Source organism: Rhineura floridana, chromosome 7, assembly GCF_030035675.1.
Source record: "Rhineura floridana isolate rRhiFlo1 chromosome 7, rRhiFlo1.hap2, whole genome shotgun sequence".
Classification (NCBI taxonomy): Eukaryota; Metazoa; Chordata; class Lepidosauria; order Squamata; family Rhineuridae; genus Rhineura; species Rhineura floridana.
This window is the reverse complement of record NC_084486.1, coordinates 92590677-92606274: the sequence shown is the minus strand read 5'-3', so window position 1 is coordinate 92606274 and position 15598 is coordinate 92590677. Positions and strand designations below refer to the sequence as shown.

General features: G+C 40.0%; 1 protein-coding gene across 3 annotated transcripts in view; it reads right to left on the bottom strand.

Moving 5' to 3' along the window:
* PPP2R3A (protein phosphatase 2 regulatory subunit B''alpha) overlaps positions 1-15598 on the bottom strand; it is a 64923-nt gene that overhangs the window by 22989 nt on the left and 26336 nt on the right. For all 3 annotated transcript variants that reach the window (XM_061636500.1, XM_061636501.1, XM_061636502.1), the window contains 3 exons: positions 12594-12854; positions 9614-9717; positions 1088-1190 (listed from right to left, as the gene is read on the bottom strand). In XM_061636500.1, the coding sequence (XP_061492484.1) occupies positions 1088-1190; positions 9614-9717; positions 12594-12854 (468 nt within the window). The remainder of the gene's footprint in view (positions 1-1087; positions 1191-9613; positions 9718-12593; positions 12855-15598) is intronic.

The window sequence follows — 15598 nt, the reverse complement described above, 5'->3', positions numbered from 1 at the left end:
GACCATGGCAATGTCTCTCTCAATAGGGCATCCTGATATCCAGACCCAGATAAGCTTTTGTTTGCAAGTTGCTCAGTTCATAGGGTGAGTGAGTTAAGTTATGTCTCTCTCGGGGCAGAGTTTATTCAGGAGGAAAGTGGTGGCATCCCAGTTCACAAGGCTATGTCATGGTGGCTGAGAGGAAGCTGGAAGGGGTCAAGTAGCCTAGCTGCACAGAAGTCCCCTAGTTCTGCAGTCATTTGTCAACTTCCAGTGACAAACTGGTGTTTACTGCAGCCATTTCGCAAGGCTTCAGCCTGGCTCATTGGAAATTTACAGTAAGGGCTGCAATACCCTCTCCCTTGACATAGGCTGTGTACCTGTGGTTTCCACCATGTATGTAGAAAGACTGGACATACTTAAGATTAAACATGTATTTGAAAATAAATATCATAAAATAGCCCCTAAGCAATTTTACAGCCCATTCCTATATGCGCTGAATCAGAAATAAATCCCAGTGTGTTCAGTGGGGCTTATTCCTAAATAAATGTATACATTTAATGATATCATTATAACAAACATTTGTTTCACTGATCCAGAACTATAACTTTCTTAAAATGTCTTTAAGCCTACTTGTATTGCTATATGCTTCCACTAGCTTCAGTGTTGTGTGATATTCTAATCTAGATGGTTTCCTTGATGGTAATTTCTGTAAGAGGTTGTAATTTCTTGATTTCATTATAAGCCTACAGGAAGGGGCACTTTTAGTTTAGTTTAGTTTATTTATATACCACTTTTTGGTCAAAAGGCCCCCAAAGTGGTGAACAACATATTAAAACAAATGACAAAAAAAAAATTACGTAAGAAATAACCAGTAAAAAATATACAGTAAAAATACAATGCAACAAGAACAATGCAAATATAAGAACAATGCAACAAGAACAAAGTAAAACAAATTGCAACCAAAACAACGTTTTATTTGTTTTCAAATGATGCACACACTGGGGCATTTGCTTTACTGACAATACAGCCCCAGGTTTTTTATCTGCTTAACATAAATTATTTTTGTAAACTCATAAAAGGACACTTATTAGCAAATCACACAGACCTGCAGTAATGGGATGAAATCCTCTTGTTCCAAATAGTTACAGTTTGGTTTTGCTAAAAGGCAGGTGAATTTTGATGCATCATCATGGCAGGTGTGTAATATCCTACAGGGGAGAAATGGAACTGTAGAAGTATTTCTAGCAATCTGAATTACCAAAGATCCAAAAAAATACCACTTTGTAAGGCCTTCTGCTCATTCCCAGCTACAACTAAATTTGTTTACATTCACCTCTTGCTACTCTTATCTCTCCCTCTCAACATCTATTTGTCTTCCCCATCATCTGTGTTATTCTGTAAGCTCCTTGGAGCTAGGAACCTTACTATTTTATGCTTATGGAACTCCATAAAGCATCATGGGCACACATCGGCACAATGACAACATCAACATCAACATCATTATCATTATTAAAAAATGACCTCTGATTATTAACACTGAGAATCAGATTAGATATGATGCTAAACACATTTCTGGAATTTGCTCCTCTCCCAATCAGATGTCCCAATCAGGATCAGGACTATAATGCATAAGAATGGAAGGATTAACCCTTTCCTCTGTTGCAGTCCCAAAAAATACAGCCCCATGAAGTTAATTAGCTCAGGAGGTGTCTCACCATGGCAGCTATCTACAGTTAAAAAAAAACAAATGAGATGTAACTTTCAGTGACACACTTAGGGTAGAGACACACTTTCTGTTGTGCCATTTCCAATGTGTTTCTACCTCTATATCTCAAAACTGGGGTACACGATGCTAGTAAAACTCCACCCCTTTTTACTTTTCAAACCTTGTTGTTGGATCAGCTCCAGTGTTGTTGTTTTTTTAATTCAGCTTCAGTGAGGTTTCGCAATTGATTAGTAGATCAACTCCTTTGTCTTCCAGGTGTGGCCAGTGGAAATGCTTTGCTGCAGTCTCAGACAGAGACAGTGATTGGTCCAACGCTTTGCTGTGTGAGATCCTGAAACATCTGAAGGCAACAGTGGGGAAGGGAGGTGTGGCCAGCAGAGTGCAGTGTCACTTCAAAACACAGCCAGAAGAACCATTCTGGCTGATTTTGACACACTAGTGTGCCCACAGCCTTAGGTTACGTGCACACTAGTGTTCTTAAAAAGCAGCCAGACCATTTTGTTTGGGTGCCGTTTGAAATGAGCCTGCAGCCAGCTGTACACATCTTTTTTTAAATTCATTTTTATCATAATGACTCACTGTACATACCAGTGGGCACAGCTGGGCAGTGATTGTTAGGATCTATGGATTATAATGGTATTTTGTGGAATTAAGTGTGTGCAGTAAACGCTAAGAAGAAGCAGGAAGGGAGATTTCTTTCCTCTGAGGATATCAGTTTACACCTGGAAAGAAAGGTGAGCTGTGGACAGAACAGTCTAGGAATTTAGGAAGACTTCTTTGTACCTCTCTACTTCCCATATAACATGCAAACCCCTCCCAGGCTTCAAGCTGAGTTGCACTGTCACATTTCCAATGCCCCTTCTCAGTGACGCTTCTACTTCATCCAACAAGGTTCATCTTCTTTCATAGAAGCTGGAAGCAATCTCTGGGAAGTGGCTTAATGAGGACATCCTCAAGCATATCTTCTGACGGGCAGTATTCTAGCTCAATATTCTAGCAGTATTCTAGCCCTTCTGTTGTGCCTCTTTTAACATGTGATATTTCACATCTATGTGCCTGGTGCATGAATTAATCTCAGTCTGTGAGAGCTTTATGCAGCTTTGGTTATCTTCAAAGAACATCATAGGCTTTGGTTCAATGATGCCTAGCTCCTCAAGCAGGTTGCATAGCCACATGAGTTCTTGACATGCACACATACTCTGCCTCTGTGGATGAACTTGCCGCAGTACTTTGCTTCTTGCTTGACCAGTTTACTGCTCCACCTCCGCAGAACAGCATATGTCCAGTGGTAGATTTGCAGTCTGTCATGTTGCTGGCCCAGTCTGTATCTGCATAAGCTACTAACTTATTTATTGTTTTATTATTTATTTATTACATTGATACCCTGCCTTTCTTTTCATGATAGAAACCCAAGGCGGCTTACATATGGTTCCCAGGCGGTCTCCCATCCAGGCACTGACCAGACCTGACCCTGCTTAGCTTCAGCAGGAAGCTGGCCTTATGTGCCTTCAGACCATAGCCTGGGACTAACTTGGGATTAGCAGTGGCCTGTAACTTTAGTTTTAGGTGTGCAGTGCCTTTCAAATATCTGTTCACAGCTGTCCAGTCTCTTTGGCTTGGTGAACTGGTTTTTCTGCATAATATCCCTACTGCAGCTGCTACATCTGGCCTGGTATTGGTAGCCAGGTATAGCAGCTTTCCAGTAACTGTTCTATACTGATCATTACTTGGTAGGAGTGGACTTTGTACATTTCCTTTCAGGAAGTCTATTTCCATGTGTGTAGCTACTGGATTGGCATCTTCGAGCCCCATGTATACTAGGAGTTTCTGAATCTTTTGTTTCTGGTTGAGGAGGTAGCTTCCATTCTCTTCTCTCTCTGTTTGGATCCCAAGATAGTAGGTAACTTGTCCCAGTTGCTTTACTTCCGTCTCATGGTTCAGGTGAAGTACTATCTCCGGACAATCAGTTTCTTCTTCATAAAACAGAAGCAAATCATCAACACATGTCAAAATATAAGTCTACTTGTTATTTCTGTAGCGTGTGTATAGGCAGGGATTCTTTTTACCTTGTTTGAAGTCTTCTCTGATGAGCATCTGGTTAAGCTTTTCATTCCATGCTCTTGCAGCTTGCTTCAGCCCATATATACTTTTCTGAAGTATCCATACATACTGGTTGTCTCCTGATTTTTCAAATCCAGGAGGTTGTTGCATGTAAACGTGCATGTTTCTTACACCTGCAACACTTAGAAGTGTTCTTCTTATACTGTGTTTCACCACTGGGGAAAATACTTCATCATAATCTTCCTCATATTTCTGGGAATAGCCCTTGGCTACTAGTTTTGCCTTGTAGTTTTCAACTTTCCTGTCTGCATTTTACTTGGGTTTGAATATCCACTTGCATCCCACAGGCCTTTTTTCTGTTGGCAATTCTGTGAGTGTCCAAGTTTGATTCTTGTGCAGAGCCTCTATTTCCTCTTGTGCTGCCTTTCTCCATTTATCACCTTCAGCTGTAGTCACCCCTTCAATGTCTTCCCATGCTGAAGGTTCGCACGATGACATCTCTCTTGCAAGGTAGGACAGTCATCTGGCTGGTATACCTTTGTTGCATCGGGATGAATGCCTGAGTTCTGGTTCAGGATCATCAGCCACATTCATGGTGGCTCCTGGACCTTGCCCAGTATCCCCCCTTCTGCTTCTCTTGGGTCCCCACCTCTTCATCTTCAGCTGCTGGGGAAGGCTTGTGGACTTCACCTCTGTATATTGGTCAGTATTCCATTAGGTTCTCTTGGTTAGGAGTTTTTTCCATTAAGTCAGTTGCATCAAAATGATGTACATCAGTTTTCTGACTTTCATCAAAGTACACTACACAGCTTACGGTGATAATTTCTGTCTTAGGATCTAGGATACTGTAGCCTTTACATCCTGGCTCATATCCAATAATGACTCCCTCTGCAGCTGTCATCCAGTTTGGATCTCTTTTCTTTTGGTGTGTGGGCAAAAGTCTTGGACCAAAACACTCTGATGTGGCTTTCGCCCATGTCATAGCTCATATGGAGTTTTGGCTGTTGCTTTAGTTCGGAGCCTATTTTGTAGGTACGTGACTGTCATCACTGCCTCTCCCCAGTAGTGGTTGTGGAGCCTTGCATCTAGCAACATACATCTCATCATTTGCATAAGAGATCTCAATCTTCTCTCTGAAACACCATTCTGTTCTGGTGTATATGGTACTGTGCATCTATGTGTTATACCATGTTCTTTCATGTATGTCTGAAAATGGTATGAGAGGTACTCACCTCCATTGTCTGATTGCAGCACTTGTGGTCTTCTGCCAAACTTATTGTTCATGATTGCAATATACTGCTTGAACATTTCCACAGCCTGGCTTCTCTCTTTCAGCAGATAAGTTATACAATATCTGGAATAATCATCTATGAACACCAAAATATAAGAATTTCCAGCTTTTGAAGTTTTAAGGGGCCACATATATCTGAATGAACAAGTTGCAGGACTTGAGTTGATTGCCTTTCGCTTTGTTTTGGGAGAGAGGGTCGTATACTCTTTCCTTTTATGCAATTCACACATCTCACTGTTTTTGCACATCTTTATTGTTGTGCCTTTGGCTAAATCATTTCTTTGCACGTCTAGTATTGCACTTGTATGTGCATGTGCCAAATGTCTGTGCCACAAATCAAGAGATGTGTCACTTGAACACTATCTCATTTGCCTATTCTCTTACATAGTCCAGTTCAAACACACCTTGACTCAAAGCCTCTGGCATACATTTCTCCATCCACATGGATTGTGCACACGTTATCATAAAAGGTCACATTGAAGCCTTTCTTAGTTAACGTGACAACACTTAAAACATTTCCATCAATTTGTGGAACAAATCTGGCATCTTTGATTTGTATTATGCAGCTGCCTTTATCAGTTAAACATTTCAATGTGCCTGATCCAACTCCTCTCACTTCAATAGATGTTCCATCAGCTAGAAAAACTCTTACGGTTAAATATGGATTCAAAGTCTCAAAAAAGATCTGAAGTTATGTGGCTGGTTGCTCCACTGTCTATCAGATATGCAGTGTTTTCTGAGCTGTTTTGAGTGAGAGAGAGAAAGCCTTCATTTTTTGATGATGATAAGAATCTTTGCTCTATTTCCTGGCAGCTTGGCTTTGTTTAAAGGGAGAGACACCATTGGCTGGACAATTTCTTTTGAAGTGGCCCCTTTTCCCACATGCATGATATTCAAGTCCATCCCCTTTCTCTGCAGAGCTTGGAAAAGTTACTTTTTTGAACTACAACTCCCATCAACACAATCCAGTGGCCATGTTGGCTGGGGCTGATGGGAGTTGTAGTTTTAAAAAGTAACTTTTCCAAGCTCTGTTTCTCTGATTGGCTGCTGGGTGGAGCTTTCCCGAAATACCTGTCCCTTTGTTTTTCTTTAGTTCTGTAATTTGAGCCACTTGAATTGTATTGGGAGTGTCTCTCTGATTATCTTTTAAACTCTCCAAGAATGGCTCTAAATTCAGGGGAAGCTTTAGCATCAACAATGGAGAGAAATGAGGCAAACTCCTTTGGTAAGGAAGTTAGAAAAAACACTATTTTCTGGGCATTATCCAGATTGCCTTCTGCAACCTTCAACTTATCAATTAAATTCAGGAAATTTTCTGCATGCCAATGGGGTTACTCACTTTACATTAGCTGCATACTAGCAATTTCTTTATATGCCCAAGTTTGGTCTTGTATACCTGTACTTCCATACTCTTCTTTCAGGGCTTCTAGCATGCCTTTTGCAGTTTATCCTCCTTCACATGCACGAGTTGAGAATCTGTTAAACCCCCTCCAATAAGAGACTGTGCCTTACTGTTTTTGATGTCCCAAGATGCTATGTTTTTTTGGATCTTCTGTCTGCCATGGTCTCTCCGTCTTTATGGCTTGCACCAGTTCCTCCTCAGCCAAAACAAGGTTCATTCTGTACATCCAGGCTTCAAAGTTGTCTGATGTTAGCTTTGGGATCTGACCACATTCACTGGAGCTTGCAGGACTCTCAGCCATGATTCTTTTTGTATTTTTGCCGTTTAGCTTTTGCTCCTAGTCTCAGCAATTTCTTTTAGATTTACTGCCTCACCACCTTGCACCCTGAGCCCATAAAATTGTTAGGATCTATGTATTATAATGGTATTTTGTGGAATTAAGTGCGTGCAGTAAATACTAGGCAGTAGCTACACTTCAGCTTGGTAGAAATTGCACTGAGTCTGGTATAAGAAAAATAGCGAACTAAGTTTACTGCAAGAAATATATTTAGATAAAAAAGACCTACATCTGACTAACTAGATAGGAGATGCTGCAGAAGAGATGTCTTCTGCATCTTTGCTCCTCCTCAGGCAGCCATGCTGGCAGGAAGAACAAAAGGAAGACTGAGATCAGAGCAGGAAGGGAGATTTCTTTCCTCTGAGGATATCAGTTTACACCTGGAAGGAAAGGTGAGCTGTGGACAAAACAGTCTAGGAATTTAGGAGGACTTCTCTCTACCTCTCTACTTCCCATGTAGCACGCAGTCCTTTCCCAGGCTTCAAGCTGAGCTGCACTGTCATATTTCCCACAGTGATGATTGAGTAGTTTTGAAATCAAGTCAGTTGACCTTCCCCTCTCTCCTTATTACTCTAAAGTATTATAGTAATAAAAGTGGCAGCTGAGGAGGTGAGAGCCTCCAAGAGAGGAGGCCTGTGAAGGGAGCCGTCGTTCCCTCCCCCTCCCCTTGCACTCCCTGCTGTGTGTTGGCAAGGTGGCCCCACAGCTCCCCCTGCCCCCTTCCTGTTTGGTGGGAACTGTGGGGAAAGTGTAAGGTGCCTCCAGCCCCAGTCTCTTTTCTCCTGCCTTCTTCTTTCCTCAGCCCCCAGAGGCGCTGCTCACCTCCACCTCCAGCCAAACAAGTCCGTGTGAAGCTGATTTAAGGAGAAAATGCATTCAATCTCTAAAATCCCAGATTTTGAGTAAAAAGGGGCAGAGTTTGACTGACTTCGTGTGTCCCTGGAATTCACAATGCAGTGGTGGAGATGCACTGAAACCAGCATGACTGCAAGTGTATCTCTACCCTTAATTCACTTCTAGATTGGCCCTGAAGACTAAATGAGGTTGTGCAACGTACACAGATTCATCCTCTTGCACCAGGAAGCATGCATAAAGTAATGTAAGGACAGTTGTGCAAATGAATGTTTTGGTTTGTATGCCAGGTGGATTAGTTTCCCAGTTTATCCTGTAACTAATTATCATTGGTTGGTGGACTGCATCCAATTTATTACCTTGACTGCAGTAAAAGCAAATAAAAGTAAGGCAAATTCAGGTTAGACGTTCAATAATAACTGAGGTTGTGGAATGTACACAGATTCATCCTCTTGCACTGGAAAGCATGCATAAAGTAATATAAGAACAGTTGTGCAAATGAAGTTTTAAGTTCACATGCCAGGTAGATTATTTTCCCATTAAAATGCTGCAATTATCATTGGTTGGTAGATTGCATTCAATTTATTACTGACTGTGGTAAAAGCAAGTAAAAGTAAGACAAAGTTGGACTAGACATTCAATAATAAGAATAACCCATATTGTACTGAAGTGAACAATAAGGCCCTTGTTAATTTCAGTGGCTCCACTGGCACTCTATGGATTGGATCCAGAATTAAGCACATCCTCTGCTTGTGGAAGGTGCCTTCACCCAATTTTCAGATACTTCCTCTTCCCCTCAGTCCCCTATCCCTCAGTCAGCCCACCACATTCAGAAGGATCCCATGGGGCTAGGAAAGCAATTGTGGAGAGGAGGGGATGGAGAAGTCAGCTTCCACCAGCTGTTGTGGACACTTAACTCTGGATACAACACAATGCTTGAAATAGTGCAAATAGCTGTGCACTGTGCTAATCAGAGCTCACTTACTTTACATTTTCACTCAAGATCAGGTGTGTTTTTGTCAGATGTTAAAATAAACCAGAAATTCCAAGGCAGATGTAGGAATGGCTGGGAAAGTTTATGACCAATAGGTGAGATCCAATAATGCACTAGCAGGTATGACTAGGCTTCCTCTTCCTCTTCCTCTTCCTCTCCTTCCCACTGCAGCGCCACACTTCCCATCTGCTCTTGAGGTTCTCCCAGGGAAGATTTGGGACGGCATGCAGAGGGTTTGCAAGGTACAGAGGAGAGGAAGGGAAAGTCCCATGTGCATAAGTGTAAGTCCATTGTGCAACCAGGATGCCACAATTGGATATCACTCTCTGTTACGTAAAAGTCTGAGTATACCATAGTGCAGGGCCAGGAAGAAGGTACATTAGGATCCACTAGTAGATCTCTGGTTGACTTGCAGTAGACCAGCGAAGGTTTCCAGCTCCCAGTGATTGAACAACAGAATCAACAAAAAGCCTCCCCACAATCTAAATTAGGCTGCGGAGATGAAGAAAGCTGGGGGAGGAGAAGATGCATGTGTGAAAAGATCAGTGTGGGAGCTCCAGTTCATGTACTGAAAACATATTCCTGGGCTGAGCATGTGTTTAGAGACCCTTTGTTCTTCCTGAGCCATTATTTTGCAGCTGGCTCTAGTTGGTGGACCTCGGAGTAAAAAAAAAAGTAGATTTCATAGGCCTAAAGTTTGCCTGCTCCTGCCTTAGTGGGTCTTTCTTGCCCAGAAAACGAGGAATTCATAAGCAAAACTTGTACAACTACATTATTTACCTAATGAACAGGCATAAGCATATTTCAGTAAATACAGAATACACTAAAAGGAAGAAACTGGAGGCAGTGTTACAAAAAGAGTAATATTTAAAGGGCACCATGGAAACACAGGAAAGAAAATAAACATGCAAAAGAAAGGCATACTGTGTTGCTTTTTCTAGAAGAATATTTTTGCACAGTGTACTCACTTTCTCCACATGGCTACAAACGAATGTACAGATACAAATCCTGTCTGCTGTCCTCCTGATGCATTGAACATGGGCGTTTTCCAGTACAGAGGGCAACAGCATATCTGTAAACAGCACAAGAAGACAGAATGTACCTAGCTCACATCCTGGAAAAAGTATAATCTCTTCTGTTTTTAGGATAATAAATTAAATTTATTTAATGATGACCCTATGAATCAGCGACATCCAAGAGCATCTGTTATAAACCATCCTGTTCAGATAAATTTTAATAAAAAATAAGATAAAGAAAATGTAACGTTTGGCTTTTAAAAAACAAAATCCAAACAAACAGGAATTTTTATGTTCTGCACTGGACCAATTAGATTAATAGCCTAAACTTTTTTTAATTTTTACTGTGAAGTATTACTTGGTTCAATTGGCCTTACTCTCATGTAAGACTGATTTCATATGTGCTACTTAAAGCTTTTTTGAGACTCCATCTTACTAATGATGTCCATGTGCAAAAGACAGAATTGCAGCTTTAATAGCATTAATGTCAGGGGTATTTATTCATTGTATTATTTAAAACAAATTCCAAAAATGAGAAAAATACAATGGCTACTAAAATTGATAAGCAACAAATAAATAATAAAATAATAAACATAAATCATTCCATTTACATGATTCTGATTATGACTAACTTTAGTTCTTTTTCTTTATCTTTTTACAGTGAGTTATTTGGGAGAACTGAGTTTGTCCTTCTACTTTGCCATCAGTTAACTCCAGTTAAACCATTTGCTGCCTATTCATCTACCTTCAGTCTCTTCTCCACATTCTGAGGAATGGTTTAGGTGTTGATGCACTTGTTCTTGTCATGTCAATTATGTCATGCCAAGTTGCATAATAGTCCCTGGTTTACCTTCAGCTAGTTTCATTTGGAATATCAAAGGCAATATCTGTATGTAATACAAACAAAAAGACACCTTTTCTCCTCCCATGTCTGTGATCATGCTGTTGGAGACCTATGAATTTACTAACTGTATCCTTCTCCCTCTTGCTTCCATTCAGATTGCTTGCTTGTTTGTTTAAAGGGCCATGTGTACATGCCAGTGATGGAATCTTTAGTAATTTTCAAATATTTTTAATAGAGAAGTTAACAAAGTGCACTAGAGCTAAAATCAGTAAGAATGTTTGCCTTGTACAGGGCAATTGCTTTGCACTTGTAGGGGCTGATACCCAAGCACTGTGAGGGAGAAGAACTGCATCAGGTTACTGCAGGTAACCTGCAGGGAGATTGCAGATGTGTCTTACAAGGCCAAGAAACTTAGCTCTTGGTGGAAATTTGGTCTAATTCACTGACAGTTCTCAAAAGGCTTAGCATATAGGACAATAAAAAATGATAAATTCTGAATTATTATTATGGGCAGAATCCAATGACCGTGAGCAGAACGGATTCCTCCTCTTGCCAAAAGACTTCAGCTTCCCCTCCTCTCCAGTGCAGCCCTCCACAAGCATGATTATATGAATTATACGATCACATAATTATATGATAGTATTAAAAATCACATCAAAATAATCCATATAATGAACAAATACAAAGGAAAAAAGCAGAATGAGACCACAACTCATCTGAACATCATCCAGCCACCCCAGATTTATTCTCGCTGGTACTAAATGCCAGCCTAAATGAAAGACTTTGTTCTCTTACAGAAGGCACAAAGCACAGAGGCTGTCACTTGAAGGGCTGACCATAGTGACCTAGTTCTTCTCAATACTGCTAAACAGAGAACCAAACGAAAAGCATATCAATCTATGCAGGGGCCACTAACGTTCTGGGGACCATGGTTACACTTGCAAACCGAAGAAACTGTTGTGGCCACCACACACAGACACTGTAAACCAAGCACATACCGCAACCTATGCTATTGGCTACAACAAAATGCTTATTTTATGCCTTATTTTGGAGGGGGGGTGACCCTGCAGGCACCAAGGAAGGCAGTGAGCTCATGTGTGTCTATAGGCACCACATTGGTAACCCCGATCTAGGGATTCTAGCCCCATATAGCCCTGCTGTCTCTTGCCCAATGGGGCCTACCACAACCATCAGTTCTGCTGCTGCTCCAAGAAACACTCTTCTCAAAAATATTCCTTGTTCTCATGTAGAAGATATTGCTTTCTTGGTCTTCTTATAGCTCTAATCTAATCCAACAAATTAGACTTCTTCCCAAGGCTCCTTATGGGCATCTGGCTCCCCATGGACATCTGGCTGGCCACTGTAAGAACAGGCTGCTGGACTAGATGGGCCACTGATCCAGCAAGCTCTTATTATGTTCTTAGCAGCAATCCAGCCAATAAAATAATGTAGATCCCACAATGGTTTTCCCAATGTTCACTCAATAGTCAGCACCCCTGTGTTGCCTTAAGCATTAGCGTCTGACACCCTTAAACAAAAGGATGGAGGGGAATTTTGCTCAGTCCTCATTTTTAAATGAACTAATCTAACTGACACCTCCTGGGCAAATATACAAAATGCAACATAATTATCCTTTTGAGTTTGCACTTTGGACTTTTGTGATACATTTCTTGGCTTAAAAAAACCTTATGAAAATACACAAAAATGTGTGTTTTAGGATAAAATATATTTAGAAATATGTACCCTGAGATAAAATACATTTTAAATAATATATTGTATTTAAATACATATTTAAATATGAATTTTCTCACAGATGTTTTTAAAAGTTGCAAATTAATGCAGAAATCTGACAGAATGGAGTTATGAATGAACACATGCAAAACTGACAGAGACTGGAAACATCCATTCCTACTTGGACACGAGCTAGAAAAGTTTTGCTTTTGTTCATGCTTTCATCTTGTTGTCACCTTCAACTAAAAGCCACTTCATCTGAAAGAATGCTTCTTCTTTATAAAGAACAATTTGCTTACATTATACTGAGTCTCTACCTTTGAAAAGTTACAAAAGCCAGACAGTCATGATGCTTACCTTTGTAATTTTCCCCATTTCATTAAGCGAGACCCTCTCATCTTCAAACTCTAAAAAGGCTGCCTCAGCCTTGATAATTGTGTCCTCAAGACTACTGCAGACATTAGGAAGTCCGCTGGGAAAGTAGAAACGTGGAATGTTTATGGACAAAGGGGCACCAACAATTACTTTGTTCACAGGCAGAAGTGTCTGTGGACTGACTATCGAATTTGCAGGAGATGGGGATGTAGTCACAGGTTTCTTCTCTTGCTTATTTTGGACCTAGAAAGATAACACATGAAATTATTTTGGCTACAACAGAATATGATCAAGAAACATAAGGAAAAAATTAGCCCTTCAAATGAACAGAGAGCAATTAGCAAGTAGAAATAGTATAGTTTATTTATATACCACTTTTTGGCCAAAAGGCCCCCAAAGTGGTGAACAACATATTATAAAAAAAATTACACAAGAAATATACAGTAAAAATACAATGCATACATAGATAAATCAAAACCGTATTTTAAAAATAACATGAACATTCAATCAATAATACCAACAGCAATTACTCTTTTCCACATTCATTCCCATATTAATAACCTTCACACATAGTACAAACATCAAGAGAGTTAGTTAAAGGCATACACAGAAATGGTTTTACTTCTGAGGCTTACATTTCAAGTAACTATGTACCTGTATCTAAATTAAGCTGTATATATACAACACAATTCCCTTTATCCAAATGGACTAAAGGTCATACAAACCTTAAAACCTTGGCAATGATAGTTACAGTGTATATAAACACATACAAGACAAACACATAATAGTTTTTGATTAATTGGGCTGAGATAATGAAGTTTCACTGTATACTACTGATCTCTGTGTAACTTTTTGTTAGCAATGCACCTTCTTATGTATCTAAAACAGTATGCATTCAAAGCTCTCTAAGGAAGTGGGCAGTCTTCCTGTAGCCTAAAGAAGCCACTGGGTCCCAGCAATGAGCTGATAAGAGAAAGTTTTTATTTATTTGTAAGATTTGTATCCTGTCTTTCTGCTACAAGACACTGCTATCTAGAACGCTTGGTTGGCTCCTGCACACCTATCAAGCTGTGTCCTACCCACGTCCTCTTCTCTTTTCCATCACTTCTGTTTGTGCGATGAATATCTTGTAATGGGCAATAGAGAGTACTTTGCCCTGATATTTGCTTTAAGGGATTCCCTCTCCTTTAGGAGCTTACTTTAGACTTTCATTTGAAACTGGATCTTGGCTTAGATAGTTACGTTTCAAGATAATAAAGTAGCTCAGTTCCAAGACTCCTGGGTTTTGATTTCTGTGTGTGTGTTATGTGCCTTCAAGTCGATTATGACTTATGATGACCCTATGAATCAGCGACATCCAAGAGCATCTGTTATAAACCATCCTGTTCAGATCTTGTAAGTTCAGGTCTGTGGCTTCCTTTATGGAATCAATCCATCTCTTGTTTGATCTTCCTCTTTTTCTACTCCCTTCTGTTTTTCCCAGCATTATGGTCTTTTCTAGCGAATCATGTCTTCTCATGATATGTCCAAAGTATGACAACCTCAGTTTCATCATTTTAGCTTCTAGTGACAGTTCTCGTTTAATTTGTTCTAACACCCAATTATTTGTCTTTTTCGCACTCCATGGTATGCACAAAGCTCTCCTCCAACACCACATTTCAAATGAGTTTATTTTTCTCTTATCTTCTTTTTTCACTGTCCTACTTTCACATCCACACAGAGATCAGGAATACCATGGTCTGAATGATCCTGACTTCAGTGATACATCTTTGCATTTGAGGACCTTTTCTAGTTCTCTCATAACTGCCCTCCCCAGTCCTAGTCTTCTTCTGATTTCTTACTATTGTCTCCATTTTGGTTAATGACTGTGCCAAGGTATTGATCATCCTTGACAAGTTCAATGTCCTCATTATCAACTTTGAAGTTACATAAATCTTCTGTTATCATTACTTTAGTCTTCTTGATGTTCAGCTGTAGTCCTGCTTTTGTGCTTTCCTCTTTAACTTTCATCAGTATTCGTTTCAAATCATTACTGGTTTCTGCTAAGAGTATGGTATCATCTACATATCTTAAATTACTGATATTTCTCCCTCAGTATTCACACCTCCTTCATCTTGGGCCAATCCTGCTTTGCATATGATGTGTTCTGCGTATAGATTAAACAAGTAGGATGATAAAATACACCCCTGTCTCGCATCATTTCCGATTGGGAACTAATCGGTTTCTCCATATTCTGTCCTTACACTAGCTTCTTGTCCCGAGTATAGGTTGTGCATCAGAACAATCAGATACTGTGGTACCCCCATTTCTTTTAAAACCATTCCATAGTTTTTTGTGATCTACACAATCAAAGACTTTGCTGTAATCTATGAAACATGGGGTGATTTTCTTCTAAAATACCTTGGTCTATTCCATTATCCAGTGTATGCTTGCAATATGATCTCTGGTGCCTCTTCCCTTTCTAAATCCAGCTTGGATTTTTCCCCCCAGAGAACCGGTTGTTAAACATTTACCAGCACACCACTAGAGACAGGGTGTATTTTATCACCCTACTTGTTTAATCCATATGCAGAACATATCATACGGAAAGCAGGATTGGACCAAGAAGGAGGTGTGAAAATTGGAGGGAGAAATATCAATAATTTAAGATATGCAGATGATACCATACTCTTAGCAGAAACCAGTAATGAGTTGAAATGAATGCTGATTAAAGTTATAGGGGAAAGCACAAAAGCTAGAAGCTAAAATGATTAAACTGAGGTTATCATACTTTGGACACATCATGAGAAGACATGATTCATTAGAAAAGATAATAATGCTTGGAAAAACAGAAGGGAGTAGAAAAAGAGGAAGGCCAAACAAGAGATGGATTGAGTCCATAAAGGAAGCCACAGACCTGAGCTTACAAGATTTGAACAGGGTGGTTCACGACAGATGCTATTGGAGGTCACTGATTCACAGGATTGCCATAAGTCGTAATCGACTTG